The sequence below is a fragment of the Chlamydotis macqueenii genome, chromosome 2, assembly GCF_036417535.1.
Source record: "Chlamydotis macqueenii isolate bChlMac1 chromosome 2, bChlMac1.mat, whole genome shotgun sequence".
NCBI classification, from domain to species: domain Eukaryota; kingdom Metazoa; phylum Chordata; class Aves; order Otidiformes; family Otididae; genus Chlamydotis; species Chlamydotis macqueenii.
The window spans coordinates 99,805,140-99,822,525 of record NC_141557.1 but is presented as its reverse complement, the minus strand read 5'-3'; the positions used below and the strand labels follow the sequence as shown (position 1 = coordinate 99,822,525).

Here is a 17,386-nt window from a genome sequence, read left to right as displayed (position 1 = left end):
TCTCTGCGTCCCGCTCCCACCCCCTGGCTGCTCCAGCACCTTGAGAAGGCTGCTGTGCATCTGTACGACGAGAAAGCGTGACACGTACCAGGCGTGAGTTTCTTTTCATGTCTTTTAACTGAGCAGTCAACTTATCCAGCTCTGCCTGGTGAACTTCCAGATACTCGCTGTAAACACAAACCAGAGAAGGGATGCATGAGCTCTGCAGCACATACCGAGCTGGCTGCTGACCATCCTAAAAGAAAATCTGCGCAGCAAATGGCTTTCCTCACTGGATGCATTTTCAGACACAAACCCATTTATGTTGATCTGTCCTAAAAGCAGCTCCCTGCTGCCTTTTTGGGGATAAACAGGAGCCCCTTACTTTGCTGTGTATAAGAGCTCAGTGTTCTCCTTATGGTGAACAACCAGTTCCAAGTAAGCTAATCTGCTGCTCACTTTATGGGCTGGTGCCTTCCAGTCGCTGCCCTTGTATCTGGCTGGTAAAAGCCCCGTTATCGTCTGGGATGCTATCTTAAAAGTGATACGAGCCTCTGATAGCACTCTAGGAAATTTGGAGGGAAAAAAAAATCTAATGTTCAAATCCCAGCTTTTGGGAGCTTTCCTAGCAATCTGAGTGGAAATAGGATTCTGCTCCCTGTACTTCTGTTTCCCATACAGGTATTTCAGATCCTAAGTGTTACAATCCAGGCTCCAGGAGGTATATTCTCCTCTCCTATGATCAAGGATCCCTCTTTCTGTAATATGTTTCCCTAGGCTCTAAAATGTCACAGAAAGCTTCAATCAACAAACAGGATAAAGGCTCTTACTCCAGGCCATTCTTCAGGGCTCGGTAAACCTCTTCCATCCTTTTAGGCTGAGGCTCTTTGGGTGTGGTGCTGTTCTTATGGCCCAAATTATGCATTTTCTTCACCTTTGCTTGGGGCTTCTTGAGTCCAGCAGAATTTTCAATAAAGGAGTTACACCTGCAAAACGAACATTAAAGAGGAGGAAACCCCTATAAATCAGAATGATCTCAAAGGAGCGTAGCTTGAAGAAATCGTCTGATATTATCTCTGCTAGCAGAAACGAATCTGCTTATGTGCCTGCCAGTGAAAGGACTGCGTTTGTTTACAGGTTAAGAGGTCTGAGCAGTCTGGGTCAGGCGCTGTCGGCTTTTGATGTGCCAGTTGCCTTGCTGAGATACGAATGCTGGTCTGGAAATGCTGAGCTGAGTCTGAGGCTCATCAGATGTTTTCTCTGTCTTATACTGTGCCTGTCCTGCCTCATGTTGCTCAGCCACAGGCATAAAAGGGCCGAGCTACACCCAGGTGCCAAAACCAAAGGGGAGCCCAGATAATCTCAGGCATAAAGCCCAGAGGCACCTAAGGAAGACTGGGGCTTGGTTAAGAGCATGTCTGGAGGACAGCATCATGTCGCTGGTCTTGAGCATGGACCGTAGGTAGCTCCGTATGGCAAAGGGAGGATAGCTGTGCTGCAGACCCCACCTGGAGTACTGCGTCCAGTTCTGGAGCCCCCAACATAAGAAGGACATGGACCTGTTGGAGAGAGTCCAGAGGAGGGCCATGAAGATGATCAGAAGAGAGCTGGAGCACCCCTCCTGTGAGGACAGGCTGAGAGAGTTAGGGCTATTCAGCCTGGAGAAGAGGAGGCTCCGGGGAGACCTAATAGCAGCCTTCCAGTACCTAAAGGGGGCTTACAGGAAACATGGGGAGAAACTCTTCAGTACGGCCTGTTGCAATAGGATGAAGGGTAATGGTTTCAAAATACAGGGAGGTAGATTCAGATTAGATATTAGGAAACAATTTTTTACACTGAGGGTGGTGGAACACTGGAACAGGCTGCCCAGAGAGGTGATGGATGCCTGATCCCTGGAAACATTCAAGGACAGGTTGGACGGGGCTCTGAGCAACCTGATCGAGTTGAAAATGTCCCTCGTCCTTGCAGGGGGGTTAGACTAGATGACCTTTAAAGGTCCCTTCCAACTCAAACCATTCTATGATTCTATATAGCTTCCTCTTCAGTGACTCTGCTGGGGGTAGGTCAGCATCTAACAACCATCACTGACTTGAGTTGATGATGGGAGGCGACCCTTTGCCTGCCATTCCTCCTCCATTGCTAACTGGTGGTCTGGCACTCAGAGACTTCACACAAGTTAAAATTAATTGTAAACTGGCCTCTGGGGGCAACAGGAGCTGGATGAGGTGGCAAGTGCCTGACTCAAAGCCCTAAGTCCTGTCTAGCTGAAGTGTGGTGCAAGGAAAGGCTCTGCAGTTTCCAGCAGGACATGAAGGCAGCCCTGGGAAGGAAACAGAGTTGTTTTGAATTCATAGCAGGGTGGCAATGAGCAAACTGTCTTTTAGGTAGCAAAAGTCTTAAACTGGAAGTGGTGAGAAGTGTATCGTGTTCCTGCACATTTCACATGTTGAAAAGATCACTGCATAAGTTCGTAAATTAAAATGATTCGCTGAAATTTTCTCACAGCTCTGAGGCATGCGAAGAAGCCCTGCACTAATGGGGGAGAGGCAAACAGGCACTTGGTAGCTAAAGCAGAGGGTAACAGCTTAATTATAAAAACAATCTAGAGAGAGATTTTAGCCTAGAAGACTTTCTTCTGCAATCAGACAGAAGGCAGTCCTCTCTCGCTTCTTTTGCAACCTCACCCTCCCTTAGGGCCTCATTTGGAAATTCCCAATAGAGAGCACGGTACTTGCCTGGAGCGTCTCTCCTGAAGCCCACTGAAGCCAGCGAAGGACTGGCTTCTAATAATCCCATTAGGACCTCCTGGAGAGAATGAATGTGATCCTATTGACATGATTTCAGGGAGCCTAGAAGATATTCCTGAAAAACAAGAGAAAGCAGGTCAGTGATGATGGAGGGTGAGAGGCAGAGGTTGAGGCCAGGACTGCCTGGTGCCCACCAGACATGGTAAGGGGTAACTGAACCCCACAAGGGGCCATGAGCTAGGGCAGGAATCTGTTTGCGCTGTCAAGTTGTCCTGCCTCAAAAATAAAATGGTCCTATTTTCACTTCTGACTTACGGCACAGGGTCTACTGAAAATGTGCTGGAGACACAGAGAAGGTCTGGATGTGTGACTAGAAACCAGATAATTCAGGGTGCAAATCCCAATGCCATCCCTGATTTCTGCCATGCCCAGCATGCTTCTCCTCCAGCCCTGGTATCCCCATCTGCTACACCAAGGTGTCCTGGCAATTATTTTGGGACTGTGCAGAGCTCTTAAGGGGCACTCACCATCACTGCAAAGTGTTATTACATATAACAATTTTTTTTTAAAGGGGTTCATTCAGCAGGAATCAAGTCCTGCAGCTCCCCTTTGATCCTTGCTCATTTTCCCCATGGCTGTTCCCGCCTGGCTGCTGAGAAGGAAGATGCAGTGGGTGTACGCGCAGCCATAGCATCCTGTGATGAGAGAGGGATGCCCTCCACTACAACAAGAGATGGGTAAATAAGCTCCAGACTCCAGGCATCATATGCTCTGCATTTCACGTGTCTGGGGTGGGGATGGGGCAGCACAGCACCCTGGGAGGAAGCCCTTGCTCTGTGTGTATGTTTATTTTTAACGCCTAGCTCAGCATCCACACCAAACTAAGGTGATTTCAGCCCACTCGCAAAGAAATAGCAAACAAGTGCTGCAGTTCACAACTGCTCCATTAACTTGCTGCTGCCACGAGGGGAAAGGGGGACGCTTTCCTCTTCCTTTCCTCCTTGCTCTGCTCTTTCCTTGTCTTGACCTCAGTGCTTGCTGCCCTCGGCAGACGACAAAGCAGATTTTTCTTCTGCCTTGGTTTTGTGCTGCTGTGGTGATGGGAATGGCCTCACCGAGCGGTCTGAGGAGCACGATGGCCAGCTGAGGCCAGGCAGCAGGGCAGAGAGCGGGAGGGGAAGGGGGATGCTGCAGAAGAGGGCACTGGTCAGCAGGCGCTGCCAGCGACCGGCTCCCCCATCCCACAGGACCCGTCCTCCCACCGCTGCCTTCCTTCCCAGGGTGCCAGCACGGCTGCTAACGCCATTGTGCTGTGAAATGGATTGAGAAACTAGGCCACCTTAAAAATAACCTGACAAAAAATGAAGAAGAGATTTTTTTTTTCCATTTGTTTTAAAAGCTGATGCTCTGTGAAACTACGACCTACGTGGCTGAGGGGGTGATTGTGAGTTTAAACCACCCTCTCATCCTCCAGATGATGAATGGTCACAAGTGCCCAAAAAAGCAGCCACTTGTGAAGGTTTACAATGTAAGCCTTCTCAACCAAACATATTTATTGAAGATAAGCACCAGAACTACATGGTGCCTGCATGGCAAACACTCACTGGAGAAAGCAAATACGTGGGGAAACATTGTGTGCTGTCCAGTTATATTTAATTTCTAGTGCTAAGCTGGGCAAATACTCTTTGAGGTGGCAGTAGATGTCATGGCGAGCTGCTGCTTCTCTGGAGAGAAGACTGCATTGCCCGAGGAGCTGCTTTGTCAGGAATATTTCTGCAATAGCTCCACGAGAAATATTTCTTCCAGTCACAGCATGGTAATGTGAAGTTTTGTCTATTGCACAACCAAAATCATGTAAATCTGTCTGTCTCTGAAGCGAGAGCTGCCCCTGTGACTGGACAGCCCTCAGAGATTCCACCTGGGCTGCAATTAAGGCGAGTTTTTCTCTTCTGCTGTGGCCAGCAGACAATGGAGCTCCACCACTCCTGTCCCTGGCTCAGCCTGGATGGAGCACATCGAGCTCAGGGTTGAGCCAACTTATCCACCTCAAGGATAAACCCTTGGAATAAAGAAAGATGCTCTCAGGCATGGCCGTGAGCATCCGCGGTGGGCAGAAACCCATGGCCAGGAGAGGTGGGAGAAAGGGAGAGGGTGGGAGCACGAGGGGCTCGGGAATAGCCCGAGGATGAGGATGCACTTTGCCTAACTAGCACAGGGATAAACATGCTCCAGCCACAGCCAGAGATACTTGAGTCTTCAGTCAATGAGAGCCCAGATTTGGCCCTACACTCACCCCTATCTCCTTAAGGCTTTCAGCACATCTCCACAGGGCTGAGCTCTGCTCAGGCTTGCCAATACCCGGCTCTTGACAGAAGCCACTTTGCAGCTTCCAGAGTCAAACCTTGGATCCCTGTAGATGGTACCGCATCTATCCATGCCAGCTGACGTCTAACAGTTCAAACCCCTCTGGGAACCAGCTCTTGAGAGACAAAGTGGAAACCACCTGATCATAGTACTCGGGGGGTGTCTGTGCAGCAAGTTCCCTTTGGTTTTGCAAATAACCTTAAGATAGTTCATCTGCATGCTGCATGTTGCCATTTGCATTCAAGGATTTGCATTAAAAGTTGGGTCTACAGTGCCAAGGAGCAGAAAATCCCTTGCAAGTGTTCAGCACTTGCCCTGTTTGACAGGATGATAAACATCCCCTCGACAGCAGCTGGAGACCTGCGAGGGTAGAAGCTAAACAACCCTGACAGTCAGAGGAGATTTAACTGCATAAACATCAGCTGCTCCTCAGAAAAGAAGGGGAATAAAACCAAACTTGAACTTGGGCACTAGTCATGACCACATTGGCTACAAAAACATAACTACTTTAGATCCAAAACTCTTGTCAAAATGCTAACATCTTCCACACGATGAATATCTTCTATATTAATGTGAATGAAAGACGAATGGGTTTCGCTCCGAACAAAATCTTTGTGTCCGTGTATGACCATATGCACACATACTGGAAGTGTTTAGATTTTTCTTTTCCTTTGAAGAAACTTTAAAAAATAATAATAATTTTGGAAAAGGAATTTATTTATTTTGTTTGTTTTGCTCAAGCACTCAGGGCTTTGCAATGCCTTAGTAGCTAAGATTTTCCTCAAGATACCAGAAGGAAGGGTGGAAGAAGTGCAATTGAAATGCAAATTGAAGACCTGCCTGGAGCGACTTCTCCTTTGCTTTTGCATAAAATGGTCAGAACTCAGAGGCCAGATAGGCTTGTGCTCTCTCTCTATATTATAAATAATCTTGGTGATTAATGTATGTTTAATTTCTGTACAGAAGAAAACCGTGATAAAAGGCAGTAACAGAGTCAGAACTGATGAAATCTCCCCGTTCTGTTCAGTTACTTCTCAGTTTGTCAGGTTAGAGGTTGACTCCATTACACAAACTCAATCTGTTCTCAAGATTTAAATTTATATTGCTGACATCTCAGATATTGCCAACTGACCTCACAAAACCGCATCGGCCCTGCCTAGCAGCAGCAGCCCCTTAGCCCAGATTCACAGAGGCCCTGGCCGCATACAGGCACCGCGTTGATGGATTATTTGTGCTACCTGTATCTGGCAAATACAGTTTGAGCGATGAGTATTTGCCACATTGTTGTAATAGAGTTTGTAGAGGGGGATTTATTTTATTCTTTTAAACCACTCACAGTCCTCTGTGCTATCAACTAAATAAACCTACCTCTGAATTTAATAATGCAGTTGTATTCTGATTATATGCATAGATGTGGTTACTAGTATAATTTCAATAAGGGTCAGCCCATGGAGACTTGTCCAGATCTCTTGTTGAGCTGACCAGTATCCCTATAGATGAACACTACTAAGGGGATTTTGGTGCTACTCCAAAGCAGTGACCAAGTTTCTAAGTCTGCATTTAGTAGTTACTTGATATAATGCTGTTCTCTTCCAGAGACAGTATGCATTTTGCTCGCAAAATAAAGCATACTGCACATCTAAAATGGTATTAAATGCTTTTGAGATTTGAGAGATCCACCTCAGCAGTGGATGTAATGAGTACATTTACATTTTAAATCTCTATAGCTAATGAACCACTGATGTTTCATTTCAAAAAGTAACCAGCCTGCTTGCCGCTAATATAAACACGCACTGTGTAGAAGCATAATTAATATAATTAGTATTGTCCGTGCTAAGTGCATGGCAGATGAATGATGAGCCCATCAGCAGAGCCAAGGGAGAAGGTGAAATCCTGTCAGTACTCTTTCTCTGTCCTATTCACGTACAGCTTGCAGCAGGGAATGGCAGATAATTGATGACATCTCTGTCCCCGGGGAAATAAAAGTGCCCTCTCTCAGCTCTCCTTTCAGTCTGGAAACGGTGAAACAGCTGAGCCTGAGCTAATGAGAGGGGAAGGGACAGACAACCCATCCCTTCCACAGGGCTGCCCTATCTTCATCACCTTCAGCATGGCCCTCCACCTCCCATAGCACTGAAATACTTGATAAACAGCCTGGACTTCAGTCCAAGCTGAGAGGACAAATTCAGTCAGAAACATATCTGCTAAATCTAGACTGACTTTCAAACGGTCCTTTTTGTTTGCTTTTTCCCCGTGACCAATCTGGAGATGATATTTTTTTGTTCACCACACAATCAGGGAAGCTGTGTTAGCTACACATGTGCTAGCAACCACGCAAAGCTGCAGTATATACACCAGTGGTGATGGTGCCCTTGGTTCCTCCTGTTTTTTTTTCTTGTAGCAGGTAGTTCTGGCTCTGCATCTACAGTTTGCTGCGGGGAGACATCTGCAGCTGAGGGTTCATGGAATAGAGGCTTTGAGGACACTTGGGGATTATGTACAATCCTTGATTAAATAGGAATGGAAGGGTAGGACTCAGTGACTGAAGGGACCCTTGATAATGCTTTCTTCCTATCTTATTTTTGTGTGACATGTCTTTCAAGGCCCATTCTGGATCCAAGGAGCTGCAATCCCTATAGTTTGGGATTGCAGAGATGGTTTGTATGTTGTTGCCTTCGTTGATCTGTGGTCTGCAGGCTGTCTTAAAATCTGATGATAATTATTTAGGTTAAGGTAAAACGTGGTGGTCTACTACAGACTAGATTGCTACAGAAGTCAACTGATTCTGTTTCGCACTCTAGGAGCATTTCTTACCTGCAAACCTGGGGTATATCCAACAAATGAACTGGTATCTTTTTGAATAATGAAAGAAATTAATATGTTCCTCTATGTCAAGGTCTATGTTCTGCTTATCAGACTAGTTGGCCACCTTACAAAGGTAAAAACTTTTAATTGCTGTAAGATCCCATTTAGGAGCATGCATCCCCAGAAGAATAAATCCAATAAGGGAAGAAACTGATTATACCCTAGAAGCCAGGTCCTCCTCCCAGCCAGCTGATTCTTTCTGCTTTGCACTCATAAACTCAAAGAGCACAATTCAATTCTAAACTTGCTCAGGCTCAGTTCAATGCTAAGCTCATTCAGTATGCCCTCAGCTTGTGTCACTTGCTTTTGTAGCCTAAAGTCTAGTCATTTTTAATATTCATTTTCCAACTTCTTCCTTCTGAGTTAATTGAATCACCCCGGCAACGTAAGGCCAGCATGTGCAGTAGCCCAAATAACCACCTGGGATTCATGCTTTCCATGTTCCCTAGACTCCTAGAAGGCACAGAGGTATGCACCTTGGATCATAATATAGACATTCTTGTGGGTGGTTTTTTAATATAAAAATTTGACAATAATACATGGGTAAGAGCACTCAGGAGCATTATAAAAACTTTCCCAAGAAATTTAAGTCTTTCATTTGAGTTTTCACACTTTTAGGACAAAAGCTCCTAGGCATTAGTGGACAGGCTCACAATTACTGGCTGTGCCAGGAACACTTCCACGGGTCGGGATCTCCTGGAAGGACCTGTAGAAAGGTGTCTTCTGTTGGTCATTGGATTACATGAATTAAGACTTTCATGGCACATGTTATGCTCCCAGTGATTGGGTTGCTATTCCCTTGTGCAGGGTAGCATTCGCCACACTTGTACAGACACATGAGCTCCATCTGAAGAACTATTCTTGGTTAGCAGAACAAAATCATGTGCATTTGTTCCATCAAAGTCCAAGGCTATGAGATATTCCTAAATAGCAGCATATGGCTATACTGACAAGCACACTTTCCAAGCCTACATCCGTCAGTGAAAGGGCAGCAGATCTGTGAGCTTCAAACCTTAATTTTAGCAAACAGAAAAAGAGCCACGTGAGCTTACCAGCATGGCTGCAGAGAGCAGTACTGCAGTGAGAAGAAGCGGTAGCTGAGACGGCTCCCTCTCCTTCCAACGGGAAACTTGGGAGCATGTGGGTCACACTTAGGTGGGCATCAAAGTCATTGGTACCTACATGCTTCTGCCCCAGCACAAGGAGGCAAACTTCTGCCCCATCTCTTGCAGCAACAAGAATCTTAGTTTAACCCACTGCAGCTCGTCTTGCCCTTGCTGGCAGCCCAAGGTGGGTCTCTTTACCCACCACGGGCATCCAAACCTCGCCTCTCACACTGCCAACTATCCAGTGGGATCTCTCTGAAGGCCTGTGCTCGCTTTTCACTGACAGCTTTATCTGCATCAGTGATGCAGGCAGTGATTCTTTCTTTTAGTAGTCATATTTCAATACCTCCAGTTTGAGCGGATTCAGTTTTTACAGTGCAGAAAGAAGTGTTTATGCAACTCATGCATCTTTTATAGCTCTACTGAAGCCCATAGCTGGGAGCTTTACTTTGTCATGCCAAGTCCCTGCGAGTGAGCACAAGGTGCTGTTACCTGCTTCTAATAAACAAAAATGTTAGCTTTGGGTACTTCGGTACCAAATTTTAGCTTTTGTTTCAAATAATATTTTTCCCAAGAATTGATACTAATAGCAAGACTTGTACTTTACCGTCTCATTTCTGTAAGAACATTTGTTATGTTGTAGGTAAGGACACTTTCAACTCAAATGCTACAGCATTTGCTAGCTCATCACTAGACACCCTGAGCAGAAACACAAGTTGTCTACCATCTGGAATAGCTCATGCTGCTTGTTCTGCTCCTCCTACCCAAACTGGATGGAGTACATAAATCCCAAAGCAATAATAATAGTAAGAAGAAAGCGAACAGTCCAGGTCAATAGCAAAATGGTAAAGAATATGTGGCTGTAAATGTATAGGAACTAATACCTGATGCTTCTGCTGCAGTATAGCTCCATAACTTCAGTAAGCATCGGTCTTCTTTCACACCAGTCTAGGTGCCAAAGTCAGTGTGGGGGCTTTAACTTCATCTTTATTTTTACTGTAAAACATGCCTTTTGGCTCTAACTCTCATCACCTCCCTAGCACAGAAATAATGACTGGCGGTGGCTAAGGTAAAAGCAGCACCCTTCTGTGTTGTATCACAACTATCTTGCTTTTGTAGCTACCCTTTTTGTAGCTACTCTTTCACCAGAGCTCTCGGTACATGCCCCATTTCCCCGGTCGGGGAGCCCTAAACTACCCTTTCCTCTGCTTAACCTCCCCTCTGAGAAACATCTACAGCTCTGCTGCTTACCCTTGCTCTAGCACACACCGAAAACATACGGAGAAGGAAATGCAAACGAGCTATTTCACCATAATAAACTCAAGGAAAATAAATTTGGTCGTACATGGCTCCCATGCACGACAGATGGGTTCATGGCAGCTGACCTCCTTTTTCTTCAGTCCCAGCATTTGTTTTGTGCTGGCAGCTGGAGTGGGCATGCGCAGGAACTCCATGCAGTGCCCTCCCTAATGCTCTTCCCGCACAGCACGAGGAACACGGAGCAATCATATTCAGCTGGCATTAGCGTAGATAAGCAAAATTTGGTCTGTAACACTACGTATGAGCGTGGCTGAGGGATCAGAACCTGGCTGTCTAATTAGATTTGACGTTCATTCATTTCAAACTCACCCCGGTATGCAGAATTATCTTTGATTAGAAGTCAACTCCAATTCTACTCATCATTGATTATTCTTTATGCCAATTAAAGAATTAATTAAAAACAAAGCCCTCCCGTCGTTCAAGTGGGAGAACACAATCTAAAGGAAAAGCACTTCTGAAAATCAACTGAGAACAATCATCTCATGCTTTAAACACGCTGTGCACCGAATCCGTAACAGCAGTTCAGCGCGAGTGACCTGCACACACAATGGAGTACACCATCATTTCGGCAGCGCTACATGGGAGTAAAGAGGGAAGACTTTAATGCTGCTCCGTTACCCATCCCTATAGTAGGAGATGAACTACAAGGAGGAATCTTGTGAGAAGTAGTAAGACTAGCAGGATGCAAAACGGGCTGTGGGAATTACTCTGTCTAGCAGCAGCCTGGCTACTTCTCTACCCATTTTGGTATACGTCGCTGAAGACCGCCTGGATGACCACAAGCGCTGGGTGGAATTTCAATTTCTCAGCTCAGATAACAAAAAGTGATTGACCTACTCTGCACTTTTGCAAGCGTTCACACTAGGGGAGACCTAGGCCTAGGAAACCATGAGCAGTCTCCCTTGTCCCTTACTGACCAACAGTAACGTTTGGACGGGCCCCTGAGTAAGGTGGGAGAACAAGTGGGGTAAGTCAGCCCCAATGTCAATGGATGCAATTCTGGTGGGAGGCTTTTGGCAAAATCCATCGTGACTTTGAGCAGTGACCTACATTTGCATGTCAAGTGTAAGCAGCAGAGTGGCCCCACTTTCTCAGACCACGTAAGCAATGAACATAAAAACCTTCTCACTGGCAGGAGAGAAAAGCAATGCCCCAGCAGTGTTTAACACAAAATCACCCTGAAAAGCCTTGCTTTCTTTCATTACTTTGCTTTCATTACTTTGCCCCAGTATTTCTGCTGTTTACAACCCTCATTTAATGCAGATGGCAGCAGCACAGGCAAGGACAGCAAGCCAAGGCTATGACCCCTTTGCACCTGCAGGAAAGTAAATGCATCAAGTAAACACACGTAGGATGGTTTAGGTAACCAGTGGGCTGCTCTAGAGATCAGTTGTTTTGCTTTGGCCAAGACAGACAAACCGTAGCTGTACCCAGTATCCACTCCAGGTACGCTCTAATATAAGCATGAGCGAGCTAAATTAAACAAGCGAGACAGGCTTCTCATCCCTGAAAGGAAAGTAAAACATCATTGTTGTCAAATCCTTTCAGTCGCTAATGAGATACTCCTCTTTAAATACGTGGGATTAGGGTGACTTAAAATGCCTGGGATGTTTATATGATCATTCTATTTCAAGGGGTGTCTTAATGGCACATAGCTCACTAAAATATTGTTGAAGATGCGTGGTGCTGCATGTTTTAGGATAGAACATCTTTAAAGCTGGACATTCTTGTCCCAGATACGAGTATTGCAGCAACGGATTTATTTAATCTTTCTGACACCTCACAAGTGTGGCCATTTCAAGAGCATTGCCATAAAAGCCCTGCACGACTTAATTTATATTTGGCTATAGCATGTGTCTGAAGCTTTCTTCTAGCACATCGAGTGGCTGAACAATGTCCATGCACAACCAAGAGAGGCTGCATGCTCTGACGTAACTCTCTTGTCTCTTGGCTTCAGTTCATTTAAATCCAAAACTTGTATCTTGTGCTAGAGAAGATCTTACTGACATGACTTCTAAAACTTTAAATAACAGTTATGCTAGAGGTTATTATTCTTCTGGCTAAAATCTTCTCAATTTTGAAAACTCTCAAAGGTGTAGGAGACAACAGTGCACATCTAATACCACCAATAGGCTAAACTTTCGCCAACTACCCCAGTCACCACCATCTTCTCTAGCCAGGATCATAAAAAAGCAGCTGAAAGAGACGTGATGTAGGATAAAGGGGTAAGGAGGGGTCTGTGCTAGGTAAAGAGTTCTTGTTGGAAAAGCTTGTATTAAAGATGCTGGTACTGGATAAGAGATCAATGGGGCAGCTGAGCAAAACCAGGAAGGTTACTGCTGTGTGCGGACGGCCTGGAGGCACAGGTATCCCAGCTCCCTGTCCCCAGGCTGCTGTTTTACGTGGAGCAGTCGCAGCTCACCAGCACAAAAAGCAGGACAGCTTCATAGACACAAGTGTTCACAGAAACCGCTTGAAAAATTATGCAGAATTTTATGGAGAACTGCTGTCCTTGCTGCCGCCTTCTGAAACCACATTTCATTTTAGTAGTTATCAAGCTTCTCAGTACAGAAAAACCATTCCCTCTTGAATCTGCAAAGGCTTCCTGCTCCTTGGGGGGAAGGAGGTTACACTGTTTGAGCAATTGCTGGCACAGATTTGGCTTGGGCCCATTTGCGCTCTCCCACACAATTACCTGGCATCGTTTGGGAAGCGGCGTGGGCCGAGGACCATTCCCAAAGCTGTCTTCATGGGATTCCCTCTTTTGGAGGACAGGGGAGTTTAATGCTACAGACAGAGGTCTGTGCTGGTTGCCGCCAGTGCCTGAGAACAATCCCAAATGCCCGTAGTTTACCGTCACAGACACAGCCAACGCAAACCTGATGACAACCTTAAATATACAGTAAGTAGATCTAGTCAGGTTAAATTGGTCATTTTAATCTGTAGTGAACATTAAAAAAAGAAACCTTGAGTTTAAAATGTCACACGCTCCAGCCACGCTATAGGATTAGTTACTGTTTGAGTCTTTTAGACACAGAGACATTACGGATAAACTGAGCATGGATTAAACAGATCTGACAGCGTTTATTGTTGCTGAACTACAAGTAATTATCTTGCGTAACTTTTCACTGCACAAATGAAGGCTGCACGCACCTCAGAACAGCCCTGCTCTTCCACAGCCTGCCATTTAAAGGGAAAACCCACCGGGGCCGTCATGGGCTAATGAACAGTTTGTTGTCCTTTTGCCAAGGGAAGCAATTGTCTTCCTCACCTCGTGGTAGCATGACATCCCCACAAGAAATACAGTGGCTGGAGAAAGCATGCATACAGTGTTCGGTTTGTGCTCACATAGGAGCTGTTACACTGGATCCACCAGTGCCACCTTCTCTAGTAGCAAGAATGAGGATTTTTTTTTTTTTTTTTACGGGTACAGCCAGGAAAGAATGGGGGAAAAGCCACCCGTTGTTGGATAACTGCAGATGAAAAGCCATCTAACCTTCAGGGAGCTTCTGCTTTCAGCATACAGAATGAAAATCAAATATACTGCAAGCACTTCCAGTCCAGCACCTGCGTTCATGGAAACAAGGCTTTGTGGTCCAGCTGCCATCTGGGGAGATGACGGCATCATCTCCCTCTGATTTCAAAGAAAGCAAAACCTCGGTATATGCCAGCAGAATTTTAAGCTGCTTATTCTCCAGCCTCAGCTGAAGTCTTAGTGTTTTTAATATGGCTTCGGTTTGGTTTTGTGTAGCACAGATGACTTAGTGAGCATTTCCAGCTCTTGGTTTTATTAATCTGAACATCTAATAAACTAAACATTCATCTCCGTTTACTTTAGCAGATGTCTACTCTTATTAATAAGACTTTGTGTACATCAAGTAAATGTGGCCTGTGGGTGTTATACTGAATTCAGGAAAATGTCTCATGGTTCAAAGAGCATCTCACAGCCCATTACTTCCTACCCCACAATCATCTCTGTGCAAAAAACCAAGTCCTTCTTTGTACTAACTAAATGGTATTTTGTGGATGCACCAAACGAGACAAGGAAAAGGCAGTCAGTCATGCAGGACTTGACACATTACACACTTAATTGAGCAGTGGCATTTTTTCAACAGCATCATCGCCCACAGATGTGCCTGTATGGTTGGGAAAGTGCAAAGGGATAGCTGTTGCTACCATAATCCAGCAATGCTTGCAGTGGTCAACAGAGAAAAAGATGTCTCCATACCCAAAGACTACTCGCAGGGATGCTATTGCATAAAGCTGTAACATTTCAGATTTCATGTAAGCAAGACATTTTTTATAGTGAGGGTGGTGAAGCACTGGAGCAGGTTGCCCAGAGAGGTGGTAGATACCCCATCCCTGGAAAGATTCAAGGCCAGGTTGGACGGGGCTCTGACCAACCTGATCTGGTTGGAGATGTCCGTGCTCCTTGCAGGGGGGTTGGACAAGATGACCTTTAAAGGTCCCTTCCAACCCAAACCATTCCACGATTCTATGATTTTCCCCTACTTCTGTACCACAATTAGAGTTTTAAAACCAAACATTTTAAAATTAAAGACCAACAGAGGCTGACAAGTTGCTTAATTAAGGAAAAGGCCCTTTCCTTCATGTTATACGATTAGAAAATGCCCATCAGACTTTGAACACTGAGCTACATCGACCATCCTACCTGTCTGCCTGAGGCAGCACCACAGACCATTGCCACCATCCACTATATCAGCCCCAGGCATTAGCTCATCTCCACAAGGCTTCTGAGGTATCTTAAAGGGATGCATTCACTACAAACCGTATTTTTCCTCTGCTTTGCCCCGATCTTCTCCCTGATGTAAGACAAATGTAACAAAGAGGAAAGACATCTCACTGAGGGACAAACAGCTGTTTCGGCTGCTCAGACAGCAAGATGATGATTTGGGGAAAGAGAAAGGAAGCTGTGGTGCTCAACCTTGCCCCATCTGTTGAAACACGAACCTCCTGCAGCTATTTGCAGATGCTTATTTGCCTGTTTGTCTCCAACAGATTTCACTGTAAACGAGTTCCTTCCTTTGGTCAGCTTGAATAGAAAGGTTTAAACAGTAATAGATAGATAGGGTTGGTCTAGCCTGGTCTTTTGTAGAGGTGAAGGCAGAAGCTAAAACCAGAAGCTCAGTGATGATGAGATAGATTTTCTCTGCTTCAGCTGCTTTTTGGAGCGGATGGATGGCTTGAAGTTTCCCTGTTGGTGATGTCTTCAGGAAAAAATCAAGGCTGACAAATCTCCAGGTGTTGCAGCTGAATGGGTTTTTTAAATTAAAAAAAAAAAAAAACTTTATTGCAGAAGGGACTATTTGAAACAGATCTGGTGTCACTGAAGGGTTACCAGCAGGCTGCCTGGCCTGGGAAGCTCTAGCTGCTGCAGCTAATCGGGCTGTTTGAGGGCCGGGAGAGAGGGCAGGCTGTGAGCAGTGGGACAGCAGTAATGGGGTGGTTGGTTCTGCTGGCCAAGGTCAGCTTACTGGAGGCATCAGAGACCGGAGAGCTCCGGATGCTTTAAAAAGGCTGGAAGATAAAATGTATTATTGTGACTACTTCATGTGTTGCGCTGGTTCCAGGGAACTGTCAGCTTCAATTTGTTCCTCCCATTGAAAAGAAGAAAGATGCTCGCATACTTCTGTGCTAATCCCTCATTTCTTTTGTGCTGGTTGGGAGGTAAAAATTACAGGATACCCTTGTAACATAAAAACCCAGCAGAAAAAGACAACTTCAGAAAAAAAAAAAAATCACAATTCGTTCTTGCGTCATGCTTAGAAGACTCACTTCTTATTGAGGCCACCAGCTGCAGAGCTCGGATGCAAAGACTAGGGCAAGGTCTGTGACTGCGGCTGCCAAAAAGTAATTCAAGAGCACCAAGGAACCGGCTTTTTGATCACGGGTGGGATACAGCCGGTTCCTGGAGTCTCACTGCCTCTTTCTAATTAACCTGGACCTGGTCAAAGAGGGGTGTCCGCTTTCTTCCCAGTAGCACCAGACCCAGCAGCAACAATATTTCAAAGCTGTTGGAGAGCCAAAACTCGGGGAATTGAATCCAAATCCCCTGGATGCAGCCCTAGGCTGTATGGGTGCAAAGTTGAGATAAAATTGCTGCCCACTTGCAATAAAACAAGAACACAAGGTGCTCCGGGGAGCAAACAAGCGCTGCTCGTCCACAGGAGGATGCTCAACCAGGTTTTGTCATGGCAGCTGCCTCTAGGTTGCCAAATGGGGGTAAAAAAATCTCCAGCAGAGGATTACCTGGTACTCGCTGCTTTCCTTCCTGGAGCAGTATCCGGAGCACCAGCTTTGCAAGATGGGACAGGAGAGGAGTGAGCCAGCCCCAGCCCAGCCATGCAGCCCACCCGGGCACAGGTAAGCATGGGCAAGAGCACCAAGGAGCAGAAATGAAGCTGCTGAGGGGCTGTGGCAGGAAAACTGTTGTGGGGCTCAAAGTGAGCTGGCTGCACAGCCTCAACTAAGCCATGCCTGACATTAGGCAGGGAGATATAATATGATCTGGTTTATTGCATCCAGGGTTGGCTCCCACTGCCACTCTCCTCCCAGCCCTCTCACGGGGAGCTGGCAAAGCCCATTCTGCCATTCCTCCTCCGGCTGCCTGGCTCTGCTGCCCACAGACTGCCCTCCTGCCTTGCTCTGGCAAAACTAAATTGTCTGAAGGACAGTGAGGGAAACATAGATGTCAGCAACTTTGCTACAGGGAGGAAATTAAATGCGCATCTGCACTGTTGTACATCCGAAGTGGAGCCACCACGGTTTGTGAAGTCCCCCCAAGCAAAATTGCTTCTACTGTCAAAGGACTTGAAATTTGATTTTAAATTCACAGCGGGCCAAATTCTTTCCCTCTGCCTTCTAAAAGGGCAAGCACATCTTGGAGTCAGTGACACAATCTGTGCAAAGCTGGCGGGGAAAAAAAATAGTCACTGCGTGCTCTTGCTGATAAATTTTGAAAATCTCTTACCAAGAAATTTCTTT

At 45.8% G+C, this 17,386-nt stretch overlaps 1 protein-coding gene across 1 annotated transcript in view; it reads right to left on the bottom strand.

Annotated features, from left to right (window-relative positions):
* The window catches only part of RIPOR2 (RHO family interacting cell polarization regulator 2), a 69,299-nt gene that overhangs the window by 32,817 nt on the left and 19,096 nt on the right, over positions 1 to 17,386 (bottom strand). The window contains exons 2-4 of the mRNA XM_086740529.1: positions 2,715 to 2,841; positions 810 to 965; positions 89 to 167 (exon numbers count right to left, since the gene is read on the bottom strand). Coding sequence (XP_086596655.1) covers positions 89 to 167; positions 810 to 965; positions 2,715 to 2,841 — 362 coding nt within the window. The remainder of the gene's footprint in view (positions 1 to 88; positions 168 to 809; positions 966 to 2,714; positions 2,842 to 17,386) is intronic.